Here is a 25,043-nt window from a genome sequence, read left to right as displayed (position 1 = left end):
GCATGGACACAGGGTGGACGGGAAGTAGGATGGGAGAGGGATCAGCAGTTTTCTTAGGTAGGTCAGGTGACTCACCAAGAGCAGCCAGAAATTCATGGCATCCTGGCAGTCTCCAGAGCTGCACACTAATAGACACCTGAATGGGCAGGAGAGAGAAATCCTGTTCCTTCTCTCCTGTCTGGAGTTGGACTAGCACCTGGTGGAGCTGGAAATGAAGCGGGAGAGGACAAACAGGTCGAAGAGGTGGTGGTTAGGAATAAGTCAAAGTAGAATCAACTAGTGAATTCTACAGGAGTGATTTTAGTAAAAATCTGTGTGATTAAACAATTTCTCTTCTATTAAGAATTTAAATCATCCAAGTGCAAATATATAGTTTCCTGCTCTCAATGAATATTTCCTTCTCATCTACTAAAGCTGACTGATATAATGGCACCCAAACTGTTGAACTACTGTAAAAAGATTTCATCAAGTGCGTATGAATCTGTTCGAATGAATGTTTGAGCCCTATGCATGAGTTCTCAGGGCAACTGAACATCTGCAGGGAAGCAGAGCTGAAAGGGTTTCAGCTTCGTGGGAGCGACACGTGCCCTGGAAGCACACTTGCCTGTTTTGTTTGGGGATTACTTGGCTTGGAACAGAGACACCTTTGTCAACTTGATGTAACTGTGCAGGAAATAGAACCATGCCTCGTCTCCTCACTTCACTCGTCATGATTATGAGAGGTTTGTTTTTACATGGTGGCTTTATCCGTTCTACCACTGTGAAATATTCCTCTGACCTGTAATGAACCAGGTTTGTAAACCTTTAAATACCCAAAATCCCTACAATCTGACTGCAGGAACCAGCCATGGAAAACAGACAACGCAGTAAGTGTTTGCTCAGCTACACTTTGTGCATGCAAATGCTAAACAGCATGAAAACAACAAAACTGATTATCAAATTATCATGCAGCTTCTACAGAAGGAAGCGGAGTTTAAGAATGTTTAGCAGGACAGAAAGTGGATGAACAGGGCAGAATGGGATAGAGGGCAGGTAGGTGAAGGCACACTTACCATTGCCACCATATTTTTAACAGCCTTCAGACCGCACATTAGGGGCAGAGGAGAGACAATAGGTTTTTAATTGCATGCACACAGGCCATTCACAAAGGGTACAAGGGTTCAGTTCAACAAGAAGCTTAACAGCAACAAGTAACAGAAGTGTTTAATATGTTATTGAGTTCAGTGCAGCAGTAGGCATACATAAGATTAGGTTGAACAAGTTCCATGTTCTGTGCATTGAGAACAGTATTTGCAGTATGAGGCAACAAAAAGTGCTAATCGCCAACTAACTGGATAGTCTTTCATTGTTAGCATGTGACAGCCACATGTTACACGTAAACAGGGATAAACCTCTGCAGTGTAAGATTAATTCTCCAGTGTCACGAGCTTTGGTGCAAGAGAACAGGACTCAGACTGAAGTCAAGACTTTGTACTTGAGGGACTGCTAGTTAGGCTTCTACGCAGCGTTTCAATGCAGATTAAGCTGCAGCTTGAGTTGCCAGTGCATTAGTGTGTATCCACTGACGCAACTACGTTACGCAATGATATATCCCTAATATTCTCTTCTAGCAAGAACCTCATGGTACAAAGGCGTCCAGAAGTTTCAGAGAAAGAGAGAGAGACTGCCTCAGTTGTTCTTCACACTAAATAAAGGTATTTGTTATTTAAGACAAAGACCAATTTCTATGTGGTGCTTTCGATTAAAAAAATCCATCAGCATTTGTTCAGAGCTGCAGGGGCCTACCCGGTTGATGAGCTGCTCCCCTGCCTCTGAAGCTGTGATGAGTTTGCACAAAGCCTGAAGAGCTGGCGGCGGCAGACCTGAGGGATGGGATCAAAGGAAGTTCTTCATTATTCATACACAAGACACGTTCTTTATACCCCGAACTAAGTAACACTGTGACTAAACAGGTGATATATGGAGTGATATGAAATTTTACAAACACAAACGACAGAACTGGCTGTGCTGTTTGTGGAAAACAATGTAAAAAAAAATACATAACTGCAAATCAATAAAACACTTCAGAGATTCTGAGTCTTATTTAACTGATGTAGAGCTTGTTGAGCTCAAGTGCATACCCAGTAGTGATTGTAAAGTGGTGCTGCACTGCTGGAGCCTGTCTCCTGGATCAGCAGTGGGAAAGAAGACAGCAGCAGGGATACCAGGACCTGCAGAGTCAAGACGGAAGCCCACAGCTGTCAGCAGGGCCTGCCAGCCAGGGACACCCCCCACCTTGTTCTCCACACTTTGCTGCGATGTATACATGGAGTTACGCTGGCCGTTCTGTATCCTCTGAAGAGACTTCTCCACCTGCAAGGACAATGGAAGTGTCAGTATTTTGGCTGTCTTTGGTTGTATGTGTGTGTGTGTGTGTGTGTGTGTGTGTGTGTGTGTGTGTGTGTGTGTGTGTGTCCAAGCCTCACCAGGTGGAGTAAAACCCTCAGAGCATCGCGCGCTCGATCTGGATACTGTAGAATCTCTGCCAGAGCTTGGCCAATGAGGGAAGATGGACTGTTGAGCTTGACATCATTGCCAATCAGCATGTATCCTGGACACAAATGCAATAAAAAGAGCTCCATTACAAGGTCATCTTTTTTTAATTATGGGAATGCAGAATTACCACAGAGGTGAATAACATCCCTAACCTGCCCAGTTGGAGGGGTGTGAGTACTGCTTGCTGCTCTGGACAGTCTTCATGGCATCTGCCAGTGCTGCACTGGCCTTGGTCCCATTCAGCAGGGCAGTGTAGAAAGCATGGACAAAAACTTTGGAGGCTGCAACAGGGACAGGCCACAAGGACACAAGAGTACACTGAGCCCCAGCAGCTAGGAAGGCCCTGGTCAACCCCACGACACCGTCTGCTGTCACTTTGCTGCTGGACTCCTGGTACGACCTGTAGCCACAATGACAGACAAGCGTATCATTGAATTAGGAAGCTATAAAGGATTTAATAGCATAATATTTCAAGCATTATTTGCTTTTACTACCTTTCTAGGCTGAGCTATCTCAATCTCATCAGTTACATTACAATTTCTTTTTTTTTTAGTACTAATGTCTTTTATGTATATAACTCAAGCCTTAATCCACATCCACGAGCACAGTGTGATTAATATGGTCCTAGTTTTTTATATAAAAATACCTAATTGCTGCCCTGCAACTTTGAAAAATGCCATTAAATAAAATATCATTACCTAAATCGACATAAAGTCCCCTATTCAAATTTGTTCTCATTAACCAAACCTACCCCAGGACCACCAGCTTGAGAGGCAACCTCAGGTCCAATATGTCAGCAGCTGTGAGCAGGAACTCCTGGAGAGGCGGACTGTCACAGATGCTCTCCACGTCACTGCTGTCATCCTGCATGTGGAGAGACTCTGGGATGGTGTAGCCGCTTCCAATGGAGCCCTTCCTGCCTCGACCACTGCTGCCCCTCCTCCCCCCTGCTCCTCTTCCCACTGTTCCAACTCCCACACCGGCACTTGCCCCACCGGGCACACTCTCAGGGTTTGGGGTGAGCACCAGAGCTGCCAATTTCCAGGAAATGTGGGTGGCAAAGTGGGCACACTCAGCCTGTGTCAGGGCACTCATCACCCTTTCCTTGGTGGCAGCAGAGCCGGCCAGGGGTTGGCAGCCCAGCAGCTCAGCCACCATTATGGCCTCCTCCTCTGCAGAAGACATGGGACCCCACAGCCAGCGGTCCATCACGGGTGAGGGCAGTCTTGGGTTCCCCACCACTGCTGCCATTGAGACCCCACCACATGGAGCTGGTCCGGGGCGCCGGGAGTGAGCCTGGGAGCACAACAACAAAGGTTAAGTTAAAGCTGGACAGTCTGAGAACAGGACATCAGTAATGTGTTAAAAATAACTTCACTGGATCTTGATCTCGGACATAAAAGTGTTCCTGAGTGTGATTCAAAAAGTAGTCTGACATTATTTTTCAGTCATGAATGAGAAGCTGAACCTTTGCATTGGATCCAAGGCCGTGGATGGAGGGAACAGCAATGAGGCTGAAGCGCTCATACAGGTACTCATTAGAAGAGCTTCCTTTCAGCAGGGCGAAGGGGATGAGGTATAGCTCTCCCTCCAGCACCATCACCAACTGTCTGTGTCTGCCAACAGGCCCACTGGAGTGCATCAAGCCCTGCCAGACACAAAGATCAGTATCAAAATGTACAAATGCAAAATAACATTCAGTCTCTGGTGCTTTGATATCTATTTCTCACATGTACATTTTCTGCTATGCTCTTCTCTCTACCCCACTGCTACATCAACAGACAGGCAATGACCCACAGAGGCACCACTCACCCCCTCCATAGGTGCGATGAGCAAATCATAAAGTGCTCGGAGAGGAGGCTTTCCGAGGCTGCTGGAGCGACGAGGCAGGGAAGAGTTACCATCTTTGGCAGGTGACATGGTGTTACTGAACAGGCTGGTCATGCTCTGGCAACTCCTGCACAATCACAACACAAAATAATGCTGTTTTCATTTTGTACATTACACTTTCATGCTGCAGATCTGTGACAGTTTTAGGCCATTTGCCACATCATGCGTTTACAGTAAGCTCCAAAAATACACTGCATGCATGGACAAAACACTTTCTTCTGTTTTCTTTATGTTACAAAATGATTGCTGTAACAGTAAACAGTGTGTAAACAGGGATTTCATGTATCTTCTATTCTTTCACATCAAACCATCCTGCTGAAGCTAATGAGCTCTGCAGATGTGTTGGGAATGTGGCCGACGAGGCTCCATGTCTAACTCGCAGCATAGTGTTACATCAGATACGGCTCGAGCAGGACGCGAACTCAGCCTCTGTAGTCTGTGTAGTTTGTGTGTGGTAGCAGCACAAAGCTGCGGCAGAGCAGAGGAGAGTGATCCAGCGCTCTCCATCACAGAGGCCCATCTTTCTTTTCCTAACACGCTTACTGTCAGATTAAGTCACACGGAGTAAGAGGCAGATGAAGGCAGGCCATGCTCGATCTCCATTATGATGTGCTCTAATCCCTCAGTGAACATACATATATAATTTCACATGACAAGAGGCAATACCACTGAGAATATAATGCTATTATGTAACGCTCCTCTAGATGGCAATATTGCACTGCAGTAGTGTAGAGCTTGAAGAAACATGAAGTGGGGTTGCATGTGATCAGCTTGCCAGAATCACCAGGAGAGCAGGGCTCATCCCATCTTTGCAGGGACCTACTCTACATCCAGTCAAAACTGAGAGCTTCCAGCTGACGAAAGATGAGACTGTGAGTGCTTTCAATGCACTATTTCACAGGACAATGAGTCTCTGAAGCGAACAGAAAGAAGGTGTGTGTCTCAGGCAGGAGTGACAGCTCATGCACAGACACACAACACGCTGAGAACTGTGCTAATGGTGGCCATGGGGTTCGACGCCTTTGGTGCTGTAGGCACACAGGGCCGAGCTTTATGACTGCACTTGTCACTACTCTCCATCTGTTCCACCAGCCAGAGTTTCTTCCGGGCCCCAGCCAGCAGACATGTATCCTGCCCTTCTGGTAGCCCCAGGCCACTGGCTTCCCTCCAGCCTCCCAGCACTCTGTCTCTCTCCCAGGCCTTGGCATGAGCCTCCATGGGAAAGCAAACAATCGTTTGTTAGCCTGACAGGAAGAATGAGAGAGTAGGCAAGGGATAAGCCAAGCGAAGGTGAGTGTCGAGTGTGGAGGGAAACAGTAAAGGAGAAGACTAAAAGCAGTGAGGCTGAGGATGAAGACTGCATTCAGTGGTTGCTTACAGTGTGATCTGAGAGGTGACGCAAAAGCAGACAAGACAGTCTCCATAACACCTAAATTCTAGCTGTGATATAAATTATTGTTTCACTTCGTGGCCACTCTGCCCTTTCGATGCAGGTGCCCTCTTCTATCAGTGTTAACTGCCTCTTTACAGACAACTTGATCGAGATCCTCAAACAATCTCATTATGCTATCACTGTGCATAAAAACGTATTCAATTAGACAGTGAGGGGATTAGACACGAGGAGACTTTCATTATCACCTTCCCATAGTAATCCTTCCAAGCTCCCCGGAGAAGATTAGATCTCTGTGTTAAAATAGGGCAATCGATGATAATACTGAATGAAGATATCACACCAAGAAGCACAGGTCTTTTCATGTCAAGCGTATTGTTCTTGTACCAATTTTGATTTAAATGTCGTTGAATTCGTTTATTATATTTTGAAGTGATTGTGGAAATAGTGCATGTTAGGGGAAAATGATAGCAGGAGGTGAAGGTGAAGGGAGCCCAATAATGTCATCAAACCCCAAGATGTGTGAAATTTCTTCATTTTCTCCTGCTTTAACATCGTGATAGACGATAGGCTCCTAAGCATGAGGAGCTTTATAATTCAGACTTTTTTGAGGCCTGAAAGAATGAGCGGATTATTACCGGCAGCCCATTAAAGGGGCTTAATGAGCACCGAGACTCAATTAAAGCTGGAATTACCCTCTCATCAAAGAGCAGCTCAACTGTGGACGAGGACAGGGAAATATGACCCAGACACACACATCTGCGCACGCATGCACACGTCCAATTGTTATACGTTACCAATCAGCACAATGTAAATGACTACTTTGCAGAGTAGTCTTAAACAATACTGTGAACGAGCCACTGGCACTCACTGAAAAATCCACAGTGATAAATCTGCACAACAAACACAAACAGGGCCAACATCTTAAAACCACAGCGGTGTCTGTGTCTGGCATACACGCGCACACACGCGCACACACACGCACACACACGCACACACACAGCCCCATCAGAGCAGGCAGTTGATAAGGGCTTTAGCAGCTTGGCTTTACTCAGTCTATTTAATAAGACGGATTCACATGCTGCCTCTGCGCTGGCTAAACAATGGAGAAAAGACTCCTTTCACAGATGAGCCACAATACCCATGAATCTCCTTACCCAAGCAGATATTTTTAATCTTTTTGCATGTGTGGAAAAATGGGTCTAAGTAGCGCTTGTTGATCACGTCTCTCAGCGAGAGCTCAGGAGCATCGAGGTGATTCGCAAAAATCTCCTACCTGTTGAACAGGTTGTTTCTGGACACCATGCGCAGGAAGCCTGTTGGATCAGTGACTGAGTTAAGCTTGTTGTTGAGTTCCTCAAATTGTTGGTCCAACAAATCTCCTGCCTCGCTCTCCGTCTCACTGCTCGAACACCCTCTGAAAGAGCCAGAGAGAGAGAGAGAGAGAGATGGAGTGAGACATGAACTGAAATGCTGGCAAGAAAAAGGCACTTCAGCAAAGTAGACAATACGCAGACTTACATTGTTTCTCTGCGGATTAATCAACTACACACACTCCTGATCTGTCCAAAACACACACTGTTCAACCCACACACACTTGGCCTCATTTCCCAGACTTGGTCCAACACCCTGATGGTAAGCAGAGTTAAATCCTTTCATTATAATGCTGGTGATGCTGATCCAGTCAGTGGGGAGTCAACCACCCCCACCCCACAATCGCTACCTCACCCCCACTCTCTCGCTTCATGCCTGAACATCTCCTCTGATGCACCCATATCATGTAACTCTTATGTCAGCTTCTTGCTCTTGCAGTAGCTGAGTGTGAACTTGCACCATGGGATCTCTCATACTCTTATGCTCCCACCAGCACCACCTTTTTTTTTTTTTTTTTTTTTTTTAATCCTTGTGGTATGTGTCTCATTTCAAATTCGCTCTCCTGGGGTGTACACACTAACAGTGGACTGAAGAAATGTTGGATGCAGAGTACAGTTTTAAAAGATGAAAACTCCACATTTTAAAACAGATTTCTACTGTCCCAAAGGCATCATCCTCCCCTCTCTACATCATCCTTTCTTTCCCACACGCGTACAATATGCTCTCCTCATTCTTCTCCATCCCATTCATTTTCCCTCTCCACTCATTTCAGAGTGCTGCCTCCCTTTCTCTCCACTCTGGAGAATGAATGGGCTGGTAAGTGGTGCCATATTGTGCCCATCCAGGCGCAGTGGCGTGTGTGCAGCTTCCCATTGGAGTAGTAAATGAGCTGGTAATGGGGCAGGAGGGCCAGACTGCGAGGGTGGCGGAGGCTGGCACTGGGCGGACCAGCTGGGCACTATGGATCAAACACCAACTAGAGAAACGATGCTAACGTCAAACGTGGTGTAGACCCATTGATGTCAATGGGAGATTTTAGCTGTCAATGCACCCCTCCACATCCACTCCTGCAGAGGCCCTCTGGCTACATTCCCTGTTGTCTTTAACCACCGGCCTCTGCTTTTTTGACTTTTACTCCATTGATTTCAGCATTGCATCTTAACCTTCCTCCTGATGCTCTCAGTACAGCCCGTTCTCTCTCTCTTTAGTTGTCAGGTTCTGTGTTTGTTAGGTGGGTTCAACAGTCTGGCTACACAAAGAGCCATTATTCCGTCTCATTTATTCCCACTGGGGAGAGAGCGGAGTGCTTTAGGAAGGTAGTGGAGGTCTGTCATCATTGGGAGCAATGGGGCAGAATAACACTCTTTACACACAAACACACACACACACACACACACACACACACACACACACACACACACATACACAGCAGAATGATAAAATAACCCTTCCTGAGCTAACTGACAGGATAAAAGTGCCGAGCGTTTTGTGTTTAGGCTACGTTTTTGAAGATATGTTTTGAAGATATCTTCCTTCTAATGATTCAAACAGTGCGGTCTGCCTTTCCTTTTTTGTCAGTAAAGATTTTTGGGGTGTGTTCTGTCTGCCTGCTCAGCTATACTCGCTATCCCTGCTCAGGAAAAACAGCAAAGAGGTTGGTTGCAGACTAAATGGCTACTGGGTTATATAAATCAGTGATGGCATAAATCACTTGCTGATGTTGCGGCACTGCTCTCTTTGATGACAAAACACCTGAGTGAAAATTAGAGGTGAACTTGAAAAATTATTTGGGCACTTAACGTCTATTGAGTCATATTTTCTCGGTTAATGTTTCATTCATATTTTTACGATTATCAGCTTATCGTAGATTTGAACCAGGACCTCCAGCAGCTCGTGAAAAATGAGGTGTGTCAAACACACAAGGCCACACATGTTGTTTCAATGTGTTTCATATAGGTAATATATAAAAGCCAAATGTTGAGTTTGATCATGAAGTGCTCAAAAGCAGATGTCAGGAGGAGTGGAGTAATATGAAAAGATATGAGGCCTCTTAGGACTGAACACCTAAAAAATACACAAAAAAGAAGGAAAAAACATATCATGGCATCCTGCTAGATAGACAAATATTGAATTACGTGATTAATATTGCATAAGGGGCAAAGGAGGGATTGTTAAGTCAGTGGTGGCATTACAGCTGGGAATCTTATTATTACTGCTGTGTGCAACAACATGATCCATGAAGTTACTTATTCGATACAGAACTAACAGCAACAAGTTTGTGCAAACATTCAAGCAATTACCTCTAAATAAGTATGTGATGAGCTAACAAACATCTCACCTGCTGTAATAAGACTCCACTCCCAGAGCTTCACGGGCACTGCCAATGTACTGCTCCAACGAGGAGCCGCCCACCACGCCACTGCCGCTTCCCTCCTGGAACTCTGAGCCTCCCTCCGACACGCCCTCGCCCAGGTACACCTCATGAAACTTCAGGATGCCTGTGGAGAGACAGGGGGGAGGGCGTAACATGAGCGGCCGCTTTAATGTGCTCATGAAAGAACGCTCAAAAACAAACGTCTGATATGTGTGCACTGCACGCACGAGACAGGACAGAATATTGGACGGTTTCAGCCGAAAGCTGCGAGCGGGGCCACGTGCGGTAGTGCATCTGTGGAGCGAAATGAATAAAACAAATAATGTTCAATAAAAGATAAGAGTAAGCTGCCTGTGCCATCTGCTGCACGCCACGAGAGCTCAGCTGAGTTTCGAGCAGGAACATCAGAGGGGGGCGGGGAAGAGCACACTGGGAGATGGAGTACAGGCTGTGTGTGTGTGTGTGTGTGTGTGTGTGTGTGTGTGTGTGTGTGTGTGTGAACGGGTGTTGCATGTATGTTTTGTATTAACTGCATTTGAATAGACATTAAACGTGATTTCAGTGTGTGTGTGAGTGTGTGTGTGCACATTTGGGTCCATAAAATGTCACAGAATTTACACTACTGAAGTAATTAGGACCTTAGTAGCCCTTTTTAGTGATGGCAGACTCTTTAGAGGCGGCCATGTTTGTGTGCCAGCTGGATGCCAGGGAATGCCAGGAAGTGACAGACAGGCGATTAGTGAGCAAGTGGCTCCCTCTTAGCCCGGGGCAGTATTCAGCGCTTTGAAGATCTCCACTGGTCCCTGTAGTGTTCCTCCCCTCCGTATGACTAGTGCTGGGGGGGTCAAGTTCATCTGCTTGCCTGGGAGCTGGGTCACGGCTCTCATTTCCTCTCTTTACAGCAGAGAGCAGAGGAGAGCCAAAGAGCTGCTAACAGTGTGGCAGCCACAGGAGCCGCGTGTCACCTGCAGCTTTGCCTGTTCTCTTTGTGAAACTAGAATTTCACATGTCACACAAACGAGCCGCATCGTCATCCCTCTGCCTGCGCCGGTGCTACTCAGTGCGTCAACAAAAGAGGCAGAAATGGAGGAGAACACAAAGAGGAGTAAATGTGCAGCAACACCACAGGAAAAGAAAAAACAAAGACAGAACCAAAAAACAAAGGAAGAAATGAGACAGACGGATTATGCTCCGACTTGGTGCAACAGCTGAGTGTTTTTCCTGTTGGCATGTGTGAAGATGTTGCCGATGTTGTTTGGCTGTGTCACTTCCAATTAGCGTGGTTCGCTGGAAGATGCCTTCTGGGGTGAGAAACATGGCAGGGGGGCAAATCCGAACAGCAGAGTGGCAGGTGGCACTGCTGCTGGGGTGTTAACGCTGGCCTTCTTACCCCTGCAGCTGAAAACAAGCTACAGCCTCAAGACCTTTTATCCGCTTTGATTTGAACAAGCACGTGTGTGTGTGTGTTCTTTCACCTGTGTAGCTTCAATACAGACAGCAAAGACCTGTAATTATGTGTTTCATTTTAGCGAATAATTTGGTCCATTGCTGCAATTTCTTGACATTCAATTGTTTTAGCATCATCATTCATCAAGGGAACGACTGAGTTCATTTTGTGTTTGAATATGTAAGTTAATTCGTGCATTACAAGAAGACTATTGTGGGCAGTATTTCACAGGGAGGAAATAGCACAACAATGAAAGAGAAATAAAAAAATAAGCTTTGCATATGACTAAAACGGAAAGAATCTTTGTCTGTCTGTCCTGACAACTGCTCAGCCGACTGACTTCCCCCCACGGGACATCATTATGAGTAGTTACCACCGCCAGAAGTGCACAGTGTGTAGTGTATGAGAGAGGACCCCTATTAACTGTCACACCGTTGATGGCATGCTGGGTGCAGCTCACGCTCTGTCAGTACATTCAACACATGAAGAAAGAGAGATCTGAGAAGTCTTGTAAGTTTGCCATTTGCTTCGCTAAAGTCAAACATTTCACGCTTCAGCTATGTATCTTCTGGAATGAATACTTTTGTTCCAGTGAATAGCCTGACCCCAAATAGCTGCAGTGAACAGCTTGGTCCTAAGTGGCTAACTGTTAGCATTGACAGCAGCCAGATGATTATCTCACGCTTGCTATTAAGTTGAACGCCCTTTTTACTTGAAGTGCCTGCGTCCCAGAGGGTCGGCTGTGCTTTGGATTTATGGCCACACCTGGAGGACATGCAACAGTTCTGGAGATCTGTCATCTTGACGATACTCTGCGGATACAGCTCCGGGGAACAACATCACCTCAAGACTCACTAATGAAGGATGTAAAATCTGGGGCTTATCCATAGACATTGAATGGGGCTTCGACTTCACTGCCATTCATTCATGTCGTGTTTATTGCTCAGGACCCAAGGACGCGCAGTGTCGAGGGTGAAGTTGTCTGCATGAGCGGTTCATGAGAAAGCTGCAAGCAGCAGTTCTGGAGACCAAGTAATTGGCCTGTTCTGAACAAGCACGTTTTAAACAGGCACTGCACAAGTAAAACTGAAAATTGCAGAAAGTTAAGAAAATTGAATGTGTTTAAGGAAGGATTATGAGAAAAGGTTCAGGAGCGAATGGTCAAAGTGCAAAGTTGCCAGTCATTGGTATCACCATCTGGCCAGCTGGTATAATTTATTTTACCTGAGCAGAAGGGGGGATTTGAAACTTATCCACCAAATTTGATTGTGCAGGCACAAAGGCCTCTGACAGCAGAAAGAATACTTGAAGGCAAGAAACTATAACAAGAAGACAAACAGACATGACAGGATTTCGGCACCCAAAGCAGTAACCCAAGCAGAGAGTCAGTCCTTACCTGCTCCTGGAGCCAGCAGCCAGCTGTACAGGTAACCAGCAGCCATGGAGAAATAAAGTACCAAGGCCCTCTGGCTGTTGACGGTGTCCAGGATGTGCTCCACTGTCACGGGGGTGTAGGGGTCTGCGTCCTGCTGGCCTGTCTGCCTCTCCACCAAGAGGTCCGCGAAGGCTCGTGTACGACCCCGCTCTGCTACTGCCAGAGCCTCGTCATGGTGGCCTGTGGTAAGCAGAGGTCACAGATAAATGCTAACGCCTCATCTTTAAAATACTGTAAAGACAAAGTGGAACCCGACAGCATCAAGCAGTGAGGATATGAGAAGTGTCTATGGGCATACCCAGGCTGACAAGGACCCTTTGGAGTGCCTGGTAGCAGGAGGTTTGCAGGTCAAAGAGCGAGAGTTTATAGTCGGTGCTGTGCTGGGCTTCATGGCGGATGGTCTCAAACAGTGCAGATGCTCGGTAGAGCTGAAGATAAACGACAACAATCGCATATTAGTACAACTATAAGATACATCACACCTTTATTCAGTGAAGAATACAGAATGGACCTCAACAGGTTGAGCATCACAGTCTTTTTGACAAGTTTGAGTCCTGTTGGGGTAACTCGTGCTAAAATGTCACTATGGATAACAACGTCCACCACATCATGTACCACTGTGTCTGAATGATTACACCGCTGTAGAAAGAGTATGATTGTGGCCACTAGATGGTAGCATCCCACCTCACTGCTCATCAGCAATGAGCTCTGCTGGCGTCTAATTCTGCTTCCCTCTCTACAGAGGAAAGTACTGTAATGTAGCTTGATGAATCACCAACCAACCCTAAACTAAACCTCTCTTCAGTCCTTGTTTGCCTGGACATGGGAAAGGCCAATGAGAAGCTAAACCATTACCTGGGCATCTTGGACAGACGGCATCCAAGGAAATAGATGCTTTGTGAACTCAATAGGCCTGTCTGTGTTATTGGACCTTTCTATTCAGTGCCAGACATTGGATTGAGAGAGGGAGAGAGACAATGGAGAGGTGGGGCGGCATGCGGTGCTGCACATTGGCCAAGCGGAGCTAGCCAGGAGTGCTGATTCATGGGAGCCTTTATTGATTTCCTATTTCTGCGCCTATGGTAGCCCTGTAGGATGACTGGGACTGCTATAGAGCCACTCTCCAGGAGTCTGGGGCCAGCAGAGAGGGTAAAGCACACTGCTCACAATGCTTGACCGTAGTTCATATAAGACAAAGAGAAAAGGTTGTTGGTATGGACGAAAAAGGATTGTGCGGGAAAGAAAGAGAGAGAGAGAACGTGTGTTTCTTGCGAGCGCACATATATGCATACGCTGTAGCTCGTCTGGCATATCCCAAGGTCATGCAGGAAAAGTGTGTCAGAGGGAGTGAAGGGGGAGAGTAGAGATCAGCAGAGAATCTGTGAGCTCTGCTGCATTAGTGCTAGTAGACGGAGCAGCTAGTCTCGCTGATTTCGCTGATAGGGCCACAGGAGGACTGCTGCAGTGCTAGTTTAATCTGTTAGGCTTGCAGACATCCCTTTAAGAGTGAAACTAATTTCTCACAGTGCCTTTCCTCCGGCCTGACCCCTCCTGTCACAGACGAAGGGGAAACAATCCCAAATGTGCTGCGTCCGCAGCGGCTTGCTTGGCAGCGATATGGGGAAAATCTGCTACATTCTTCAGCTGCTATGCATTCAGAGAGCCCTCTCATGTTTTACCATCACTGACACTAACATGGCTTTTATCTGACATGTTAAGCGAATGTCAATGTCACAGTGAATCAGGAACGAGAGCCGAGCTTGATACACACACCTCTAATGATTTTTGTAAAATAAGCTCTCCGGGGAACTCTCATGTGACGGATGATATCACAGGAAAAAGAAAGCTTAATCTACAATAGACCACCGATATTTAAGTAAACATGAATTTATTGATCCATGTTCTCCTTAGATATGAATGTGAGCGCCTCTCAGAGGGAGCATGCGCTGCTTAGATAGCTGATTAGAATCAAGATATGTCAATCTGTGAGTCACCGTGAACATCAGGACCACAGCAAGGGTGTTAAACTACTCTGGGTTTAAATACACAGAGAATGAGGAACATGAGGTCAAGTGCTCTGATTCCACAGCCCTGGACGCTTTATGAATTTCAATACAAGCCTATACAAATGAGGTTTGAAGTGGGTCAGGGTATTTAGGTCATCTGTAACAACAGGCTCATGAATAACTATTTGATCTATACTCTGAGGACAACGGTGTCCTTTCCCACCACTAATTCACCCTGGGGGTTACAAGCTGATGGGGGGGGGGTGTTGTGGATCCCAGTAAGTTGCAACAAGGACAAGGCAATGTTAACATGCACTACTTAAGGTCTTAAGGTCAGGCGTGGAAAGCACACGTGCAGCGGAAAATATGCTGCATTGGCTTGTTTGAATAATATTTTGCTTTAATTGAACACAAATTCCTCAATATGACTCACGGGCCTCTGCTCTAGTCGCCACCTTGGTTCAGTTTTTTTTTTCTTCCCAACTCTTGTTACAGATAATTGCAAACAGACAAAGTAACTTTTTGAAAAGTATGATGCAGGACAGAAAAACAAAGCTATCTGGGTCACATAGATGTACCTAGTGTGCGCGTATCAAAACAGAAATGTTTTGGACTAGATTTTGAAAAGGGAAAGCAGCTGAATAACATCCCAACAGACACACGTGACAGCCACTGCTGTTGGCTGACTGTTCACAGACTTGCATGCGGATACACAAGCTAAGAAAATCTTGAGCGGTGGTGTGTGGACAGACTGTAAAGAGAGATGTTAAGGGGATATTCCATGCTTGCCAGGTGGGCAGTGGGCTGAAGAGGACTGAGCGCGTGTGAGATGCAGAAACTTGGGACTCCTGAGACCATGCACACAGATATGAAACAGCTTCAGTCATCTGTCGCCTGTCTGCTGAGATGACAGCATTTACCAGCTCGACAGACTCTCCAGCATATTGCCAGCAGCCGTGTTCAAGCTCTATAGCCACTTCTTCTTTCTCTTCTCCTGTTGCTCTCTCTCCTCTGGGCTCCTTCTTTCACCATAAGGGCATTAGCGAAAACTTAGATTTCACACTCCACATCTTTGGACATCTACTTCCCCCTCTCATTTGTAATCTTTGCCGACCGACAGATGTGTGCTTATTAGAGGTCAGTTTTAACTACAAGAGAGTCCAGATGGAGGAGTGGAGCGGAGAGGAGAGGACAGGAGAGGAGAACTGAGTCAAGGTGAGTGGAGGCAAGAAGAGGGGGGAAGAGGAGATACTTCACCTGATGTTGGGCCTCCTCCAGATTCCCACTGGCCCACAGAGAGAGCCCCAGACGATGGCGGATCTTCGCCTCGTCCTCACGCCGAGCCAGCTGCTCCGCAAGCCGCAGGCCTGTCAGAAGGGGAGGAAGCGCGAGCAGATGAGAGAGAGGGGAGAGTAAAAATTATTCAGAGCAGGCAGACTCTCAGGTATCTTTCAGAGTAACAGATGTAAGCCTAGCGTGGTACTGATGTTCTGACAGCGAACAGGTTTGGATATTTGGCCTCAGTTGTAAGATACTGCTCACACTGGGACAAAAACACACAGACACACACTTCTGCCATAGAGGGAGGCTGTTAGAGCACTAATCGGACTGCATAGTAATCAATACAGAGGATTGACTGGCTGAGCAAACACAAACACGTGCTTAGCACTTGCATAAAAGAAGCCACACAACATCACGAAGACGTCTGCAAATATTTGCAAACACACTGATGAGCTAATAATAGACTGTATGCAAACTCAGTGCAGGCGGCTTTGTGATATTTAGTTTGAGAGACTTTCAGAGTCATTTGTTAAGCCTGGGGAGGTTTGAACGTGCACGTGTGTGTGTGTGTGTGTGTCAGGGTGTGTATGTTCGGTAAGTGTGTCTGTGTCAGATCACCTGGCCAGCACGCAGTTTGTTTTTCATTTCCAATCCCTCAAGCAGCGAGGCGTATGTCACATCTTTGCATGTGTCCTCAGTCTGCCTGCAGAGTGCTCGGTTCTGCCCAATTACTGAGATGAAAATGCCACTCCACAGAGGACAATGATGAAAAAAAAAACGACAGCTGCTGGGCCACATATCACCCACAAGGTGCTAAATGCACAGCGCGCAGTCTGCAGTTTGCAATAGGCTATTACTCATGCGCAGTCTCACTCAACGCGGGCTCTGTACTTGTCTATTCTGTCCACTCACTTCTGTGACGGAGGGGTCTAAACATGCTTTTGGTCAAAGGGAGTAGAAAATGGGCCAAGCCACCCTCGTCCCAGTCTGCTTTTCTCGGCATTCCTGGAAAACAGTCTGTGGCTGGACCAGATAAGCCAAGAACAGAGAGCGTGACCCGAAACAGCAAGCCTATTCCGCAAGACCCAGCACACCACGCAACCATAGACTTCATGGCTCCTCCATGGCCACGCTCGCCGGCAGCCTTTGAAGCCTGCAACAGTCTCCCCTCTCGCCTTATCTTTCCACACACCCTCCCTCTGCCTGCCTGCCCTCTTCCCCCATGCATCTGCTGTGCTCCTCTCTGCCTCCACCTCCCCATGTTCATTTTCTCATCCCTGTGCCCGTGTCTCTGGCCCCCCTCCGCTCTCTCTACCTGTTTCATCTTGACTGTGGTGGCACTGCTTGCGGGGACTCGGCACTGCTTAGGGCTCATTAGGCACCGGAGCAAGAGAGAGGAAACAGATCTAAATTATCCTTTTCATTCTCTGACAGCCTCAACCCTCACTCATCTCAACTCCAGCTCTGAGCCTTTCATCTGCGCACGCACACACACACACACACACACACACACACACACACACACACACACACACACACACACACACACACACCACCTTTCTTTCTCTGAGCTGCTGTGTGATAGTTCTTTATGATCAAGCCTGAATGTCAACCAACTCTATGTTTTCTTTATTCTCCAGTTGACAGTGAAATAATACATGTGAATTATGACTCACGCCGATTTCGGTCTTTCCCCTCAGCTCGCCTGCCATTCTCTTTCTTTCCCTCCATCCCTCCTTTCTTCCTCAACTCTCTCCTCCCCTCTGTTCTCTCGCTCTGTATCATTCAGTGTCTGTCACTGTCACCGTGCGTGCCTTTGGTGCGCCCTGCAGGCACAGTCACGTAGCAGTGGCTGACATGAGGATGTGGCCGTGGCTGGCTGCACCCTGAAGAGCAACTAGAGAACACTTTAAAGGCTGCTTGACAGCTGGGTGAGAGATCCTCTGCAGCCCCTGAGGCCCACGCACCTCTGGCTTCAGACACAAGCTTTACGTGCAGACACCACATGCACGTGCGTTGGAACACGGCACGAAATCTCATGCACCGTCGAACCGCAAGCGCATTCTGCCACAAAGAAAATATCCTGCATATATGCGCTTATGACACATGACAACACAGTACGCTTTGATCATGACCACATGTGGAAAAGAAGAGTGTGTCATATACAGTAAGCGCACCATAAACAATTTCTGAAGGAGAAAAAAATCCCAGAGACATTTTCCGGATACAGACTCTCACTTCTGTGTCTCCCTCTTCTCAACCATGAGGTTAACCTCCAAATCTGTCTGTTTTGTATTCCACAGACCTCTGGCATGTACAACCCAGATTCCAAAAAAGCTGGAACGCTGTGTGAATAAAAACAGAATGCAACCATTTGCAAACAAACTGTGTTTACCAAGTGTTCTCGAGCCCCTGTCGTAATACCCTCTATCCAATCATGTGTTCACAAAGTGGTGAACCTCGCTCCATCCTCACTTGTGAACGACTGAGCCTTTCCAGGATGCCCCTTTCATACCCAATCATGATACTCTCACCTGTTACCAATCAACCTGTTTACCTGTTCCAAACAGGTGTTTTTGGAGCATTTCACAACTTTCCCAGTCTTTGAAATGTGTTGCTGCATCTTTCAGAATTCAGCAGATATTTACAAAAATCAATGAAGCTGATGAGGTCAAACATTAAATGTATTGATTTTGTACTGTTTTAAATTGAATAGATGTCAAAAAGGGATTAGCAAATATTTCTATTTCAATTATGTATTACACAACGAATCTAACGCTTTGGAATCAGGGTTAAGAATCATCTAAATATTGAGGATGACGGGGATTATGACACCCACATCAATTTAATCCTGCATAAACACATCTCTACAATTATGCACACTGCTACTAAGACCGTATCGACATTTGCAGGAAGTTGAGAACTTAATATTGGTATTTGTGAAAGCTCGTGTAATAATTTATGAGATAAGGGAAGGCTAATTAGTTTTCCACTTTTAAGGGTTAATCACTCGAATGCACGTTGAGGTGAAAGATTTCATCTGTTCTGAGCCTCAGAAGCAGAGAATAAAATAGCCACAAAGATCTACAACAGTTGAAAGCAAAAAAACAATATCAGTTGTCACCTCACTGCCACTTTAAGAGCAAATGACATTCAAGATTTCTAGCATACAAATAGGTCCACTGAAAACTGTGAGGGGTCCACATGTGATGATAAAGGTCCACACATTTCACGCTGAGACACACACGAATCATCCAGTTGCATTGAGTTTTATCTGCCTCCGGATAAGCTGTTCAAACACCTGCAAACATGAATGTGTTTTAATGGAATACCTGAGTCAGTTCTGCAGTGATTAACATATACAGAAATTATAACACTGCAGAAAATCATGTTATAAAATCCACCATCTACACTGCATAATCTGCATATGAATTTACAATGTTTGTCTATGTTGTCTTACATGTGGTTACGGCACCGTTAACAGATTTCATACAATTTTATGCTTGTACTATACATACGTGCTTTGTGGTGTAGATGAGAGCTTATGATCCCATGTATTTTGTAATATACTGTATAGAATTTTGTCTAAAATCGTTATGAAAGCAGCAGTAAACATAATACAAAAACATATATATATATTTTCTTTACATTTACAATTTGCGTAAATCAATATAACACCTCATTTAATTTCCAAATTCAAACATTAAGCGTCAGGTGCATTTCTCCCAAAAACTGCCTTCGCAGGTTAATATCATTCCATTAGTTGTTGTTCCATAAACGAAGCGTGAAGAAACTGCAATACCTCCATTAGTCGCTACAATGACGGCATTGATTTAATGACACTGTTCTGTTAATCGTTGAAAAGTGCATCTTGGTGTGAAATGCCTCCTTTGTTTAAGATTGAGACGGCGATGTGCAGTGTCCTTTAATGTGAAATTACAGAGGAATAACTCGGGGAGCAGTGTGAACACTTGAAGTGACAGAAATTATGTTTGCCTATCAGCAGTTAATTGGCAGCTCCATGTGTCTTGTTTTCCACTGTAGCCTCGCCATTCTGTATTACTGTACAACACAGAATAACCATCAGACACACAAACACGCACACACACACACACATGCATATAAATACACACGCGCTGATTTGGAGATCACATGTTGTCAACAGTATCTGCACTAGTTTGGAGCAGCCTTTCCATCCCTCCTTCCAATTAATCTTTTTCGGCGAACAAAAACAAAAAACAAGCAATGCAGCATGAAGAATAATAAAAAAAAAGCAGTAGGAGTAGAAAAAAATAGAAAATCTGAAGAAAGAAAAAACCTCGCCAACTTTTCGGTCTGGGTAGGTTGGCCAGAAATAATTGGCTGTCAAGGATAGTGAAGGCACTGTTCTTTTTCACAGCCAGACTGAGGAACAATACAAGGACAGTGTGGGGGACAACAAGAGGACAGGGTGGAGACAGAATGGCCTGTCGCCTTTGTTTCCATTAAAGCTCAACAAGCAGGCCTGCAGAGGGTGTATGGGTCACCGCAGGCCCGGCTAGCTCTAATAAAGCAGACAGAGGAGAGATAGAGGAGATATATTCCTGGATCCTTGCATTCACTCCCTGCAGGGTGAAATATACAACTGTCCTCTTACACCGGCTGCAATTTTCTTGGATTCAAACAGAGTTGGGTCGTAACACGGTGGGTGTGCCTGAGCAAGGAGTCTGTCAATTGGCACGGGTGAGGGTGGCGGTGTGGACATTCAGCTCAAATCCATAGATGCTTCCACTTATCGCATCCTCTGTGACAAACTCTCACTGCGCTGTCACTGACATAATGAATTTTCGAGGGGCCAGGCTGCAGGTTTTTATTTCACCATAATCTGTAGGGGACAATGAAGCGTGAGAGGCAGGAGTCTGTCAGCCACTGTGTGAAAAGATCCTTTGGCAGCTCGCAGCAAAGAACCCTCTGAGAAAAGTAGATATAGAGGTGTGAAGAACAGCTAGCAGTAAACAGGAGAAATGCTTTGGCGTGCATCCTGATAGGTTTGCACAGACATACACACACAAATGCTGGTATACCTATACAGCACAGAAGCCAACACAGACGCATAATACGCACACAAAATCCCCCTGTGCACTTATAACACATAAGCACAAAAGCCCAAACACACACACGCACATGCACACACACGGTGCACACAGCCTAATAAAAATGTGGCAAAGGCTTAGCAACAAATAGGCTCTGAATTTCATATTCATGAATTCACAAACTCTAAGCCTATCAGCCCAGGCAACAAAGGCAATCCTCTCTCCCGTTCCCCCTGACTCACTCACCTTCCTGCAGGTACATGACAGCCTGTGAGTAGTTCTGCAGTGCGTGGTGTGTTCTCCCGAGGCTGCCATAGGCCAGCGTCTTGGCAGCCAAGTCATTAGTCTGAGCCGCCACACTTAGGTGCTGTTCCTGGAACACGACCGCCCGCTCGTAGTTTCCAAGAGACTCGTAGGTGAGGCCCAAGTTCCCGTAGGCGCGGGCCTGGCGTGCGGGGCTGCCCGTTTCCTCTGCAATCTCCAGGTCACTTTGGTGGCATCGCAGCGCCGTCTCATACTCTCCCATAGCTTGGTATACAGCGCCCAAACCGCAGCTGGCGTCGCCCTCCAGTAGTCTGTCCTGGGTGTCACGGGCAATGGCCAGCTGACGCTCCAGACAGGAGATGGCCTGCTCGTAATTGCCCAGCTGGCTGTGCAGTGCGCCCAGTTCACCGTAGGCCTGAGCCTTGCCTCCACACTCCCCCAGCTCGTGAGCCACCACTAACCGCTTCTCAAAACACACGAGCGACTGCTGTAGGTTCCCCATGGCCCTGCAGGTAAAGACAGAAAACCCATGAGCGTCAGAGTCAAGCCGATTAGGAGATATATGAGATAACAAACCAACAAGACAACTGCTCAAACTGAACAATTTCTGAGATATCGCTCATGCCCACAGCGCTCAAAATAAATCTATCGAGCTCGGTGCTTATCTCATATCCAGGGAAAACTATATTCTTGATTCATCCAGATACATTTCTATTCTCTTCGAACGAAGCACTATTAGAACGCACTCACGTAGGAACTTTTTCATTTGCAAAGCATCAGATAATTTCAGTTTCGGTGTAGATGAAATATAGATTTAGATGTCAAACGCGCTGCTGATAGTTGCTGACATGGACAGACTGAAGTGTGTGTGTGGAAGGCTATATGAGAAATGTCTGAGCTGTGATGTGAAATTTAAAATTTAAGCTGTGTTTGAAGGGTAACACTGTTTACCATCCTTTAATACGAGATGGGTCATCTGTCAGTGGATCCCTGCTGCCATCCTCTTGTGAATGTGTTGACAGAGTGGCTTTCATCCCGTCTCAGCGTTTTATTCGCTTTCACAGCCTTCAAACAGACTTTATTCACATTCACGGGCACACCAACAATTGCCGGATGCCGGTTCAAATGGAGCATTAAAAGAATAAAAGCCTTCAGCTTAATTAATGTTGTGTGATAATGTATGGGCTAGACTAAGAGCTGTTAGACGACGAGAGGGGTTTGTGTCTGATGTCTATTATTCCCCTCTGAACTCATGCATGGCTAATACTGCTGCGTCTGATTGCTGCGGTGCCATGCTTATGACGCACAATAAGGAGAAAATCATCTCCGAAATGAGGATTTCTGCAAGTCTTTCGTGTTTTATTTTGCAGTGCAGTCTCCGAGGATGCTATCAGCTCGTTGACGCATAAGGAGAAATAGAAGAGAGAAGAGACACAAGATGTAAGGGGTTGCCTCGAAATAACTGCTTCCCTCAGTTTCAGACGTCTGTGTGCCAAAGCCTCTTTGCATACAGATAAGGCCAGGGCCACTAGGCTGCTGCTGAGACAGCTAGCGCCAGGCTCACATCCGAGCCTTCCTCACCAGCAAGGTGTCTCAAAACTACGGTGGTCCTTGATAGTGAGCGCAAGAAGCAAAAATAATATGCAAAGCAGGATTACTGTGATTAACAGTAAAAGCCAGTCAATACAATTATCTGCTACTGCTCGGGAAACTGACACTGGTGCGTTATACAGAGACTGAAAAGTACTTTTCTAGCAATGTGAAATACTGCCTTTGAAATAGGATGCCTTTTTAAAGCTGACCCACCTGTGCCCATTGCCCAAGCCCCTGTAAGCCTTCTCCTGGTCCTGCATGCGGTTGAGGCTCTGGGCCACCGACAGATACTGGTCATAGTACTTGATGGCTTCCTCAAAGTCTCCCAGAGCCTCATAGCAGTCTCCCAGGTTCCCATAGGCCCTACCCCTGTCCATTAACGCCTCGTTGCCACTCAGCTGCTGCAAAGTGGCCAGCTGCTGCTCCAGGTAACCGATAGCTTCCTCCATCACGCCTACATTCATTTTAGTGATGCCCATGTTTCCGTACACCTGAGCCTCCACGACAGGATCCTTCAGCCTCCGACCTAGCTCCAGCTGTTCTTCGTAGCTCTTGAAGGCCATGGCGTACTTCCCCAGGGCCATGTAGACAGCTGCCAGGTGACCGTGAGCTTTGCACTCTCCTGACACGTCGCCTAGCTCTTGATACACCTCCAGCTCCTGGGTGTGGTAGCCCAGGGCTTTGTCATATTTCTGCACAAGTCTGTAGGTGGCCCCGAGGGCGGCGTAGGCACAGGCCTCCATCCTGCGCTCCTTAACCTGAAACGAGAGAGTATTTCATAATAGCATCATGAGGGAGGTGAGTGAATGATATCAAAATTACAATCCGCATGACATTTTCTATTTATATGATGAACTGTTCGGGTATATGTTGTATTACATTCATCATGTGTGGCCATACCTGGTGAGCTAAGGCCAGCTGCTGCTCGTAAAACTGAATGGCTCCAGCCACATCTTTTTTACAGACAAATATGTCCCCGAGGTTCCCCAGAGCTCTGAAGCGGGCCTGTGCATTGTTCAGGGACTGGGCCAGTGAGAGCAAATATTTCTGACACTCCTCTGCCTTGGTGAAGTCTCCCAAGGCCTTGAATGCCAAACCGAGGTTACAGTAGGCCTTGGCCTGGCTCAGTTTGTCATGAAGGTCCTTGGCCAGAGCTAAGTCCTGCTCATAGTATTTGACGGCATCCTGGTAGTTGCCCAGACAGTAGTGGGCATAACCCAGATTGTGGCAAACCTTTCCTTCACTCTCCATGTCCTGGAGGTCAGGTGACAGGCGGAGGTACTGCTCATAGTAGGGCACGGCCTGAGGGAACTCTCCTCGAGAGCAGTGGAAGTTGCCGAGGTTGCCCAGAGCCCGCGCCTCGCTCTGGACATCTCTGAGCTCACGAGCAATGTTGAGGTGGTTCTGGTAATGTTGCAGAGCGCGGTCATGGGCTCCAAGGGCTTGGTAAGCCACGGCCAGGTTTCCATGAGTGGAGGCCTGCGAGGCCCGGTCATTGACCTCCATGGAGATCTGCAACTCCTGGCGGTGGTAGCGAACAGCCTGGTCAAAGGCTCCCAGGGCATTGTAAGCATTACCCATGTTCCCATAGGCCCGGCCCTGAGCAGCATAGTCATTCAGCTCCTGAGCAATGGCCAGGTGTGTTTTGTGGAGTTTCAGTGCAGTCTCGTAGTCCCCCTTCATCTGGTGGATGATGCCTGTGGAGAGAGGAGAGGGAGAAGAGGATGAAGTTAAAGACCTATTCAGGGAAAATTGTAATTGAGTAAATTTCAAGTGCCTCGTCAGCTCTTCATGTACAACACAAGTCATTTGGTTGTTAAAATATGCTCTCTGAGCCATCTGTTCTCTGCTTACACAACACACTCTCCCACAGAATTATGGTCATTAAAATGTAGTGCAATCAAACAGAGTTATTACAACACCAAAATAGAATCTTTTGATTGTCTAAGCTGTCTTTGATGATTGTGTCTTAGAGGGATTTTACCAAAATCAACAACTTTTTCCACAGGGTTGGAAATGGTTATGAGTGAACAAGAAAGCAAGACAGAGGGAGCAAAAGTGGGGGAGAGTGTGAAGAGTTGATGGAAAGCTCAGCAAACAACTTTAGAAAAATGAGATAAGTGTGGAGAAACAATAAATAATGGAGAACCCGGTGCATTGAGCGTATTATCTCTGATAAAATACCATCCTCTGAAAAATAATAGCTTTACCCCACAGCCAGGCAGCCATCTGGCACACGCACGCACGCATGCACGCATGCACGCATGCACGCACGCACGCACGCACGCACGCACGCACGCACGCACGCACGCACGCACGCACGCACACACGCACACACACAACATGCAAACAAATGTGCACCTACACCCACATACTCATACA

The 25,043-nt window shown here is 46.5% G+C and overlaps 1 protein-coding gene across 5 annotated transcripts in view; it reads right to left on the bottom strand.

Moving 5' to 3' along the window:
• The window catches only part of LOC143321227 (tetratricopeptide repeat protein 28-like), a 158,925-nt gene that overhangs the window by 2,700 nt on the left and 131,182 nt on the right, over positions 1–25,043 (bottom strand). For 4 of the 5 annotated variants that reach the window (XM_076731437.1, XM_076731440.1, XM_076731439.1 and 1 more), the window contains 17 exons: positions 23,562–24,358; positions 22,875–23,419; positions 21,051–21,574; positions 15,709–15,818; positions 12,744–12,873; positions 12,407–12,625; positions 9,528–9,687; positions 7,092–7,232; positions 4,348–4,492; positions 4,004–4,183; positions 3,287–3,831; positions 2,688–2,935; positions 2,466–2,590; positions 2,121–2,352; positions 1,786–1,862; positions 1,053–1,076; positions 76–205 (listed from right to left, as the gene is read on the bottom strand). In XM_076731437.1, coding sequence (XP_076587552.1) covers positions 76–205; positions 1,053–1,076; positions 1,786–1,862; positions 2,121–2,352; positions 2,466–2,590; positions 2,688–2,935; positions 3,287–3,831; positions 4,004–4,183; positions 4,348–4,492; positions 7,092–7,232; positions 9,528–9,687; positions 12,407–12,625; positions 12,744–12,873; positions 15,709–15,818; positions 21,051–21,574; positions 22,875–23,419; positions 23,562–24,358 — 4,332 coding nt within the window. The remainder of the gene's footprint in view (positions 1–75; positions 206–1,052; positions 1,077–1,785; positions 1,863–2,120; positions 2,353–2,465; positions 2,591–2,687; positions 2,936–3,286; positions 3,832–4,003; positions 4,184–4,347; positions 4,493–7,091; positions 7,233–9,527; positions 9,688–12,406; positions 12,626–12,743; positions 12,874–15,708; positions 15,819–21,050; positions 21,575–22,874; positions 23,420–23,561; positions 24,359–25,043) is intronic. The other variant, XM_076731438.1, reaches the window with a different exon arrangement.

The sequence above is a fragment of the Chaetodon auriga genome, chromosome 5 (genome assembly GCF_051107435.1).
Source record: "Chaetodon auriga isolate fChaAug3 chromosome 5, fChaAug3.hap1, whole genome shotgun sequence".
NCBI lineage: Eukaryota > Metazoa > Chordata > Actinopteri > Chaetodontiformes > Chaetodontidae > Chaetodon > Chaetodon auriga.
Note: the sequence above shows the minus strand (reverse complement) of the source record. Positions and strands in the feature narration are given on the sequence as shown.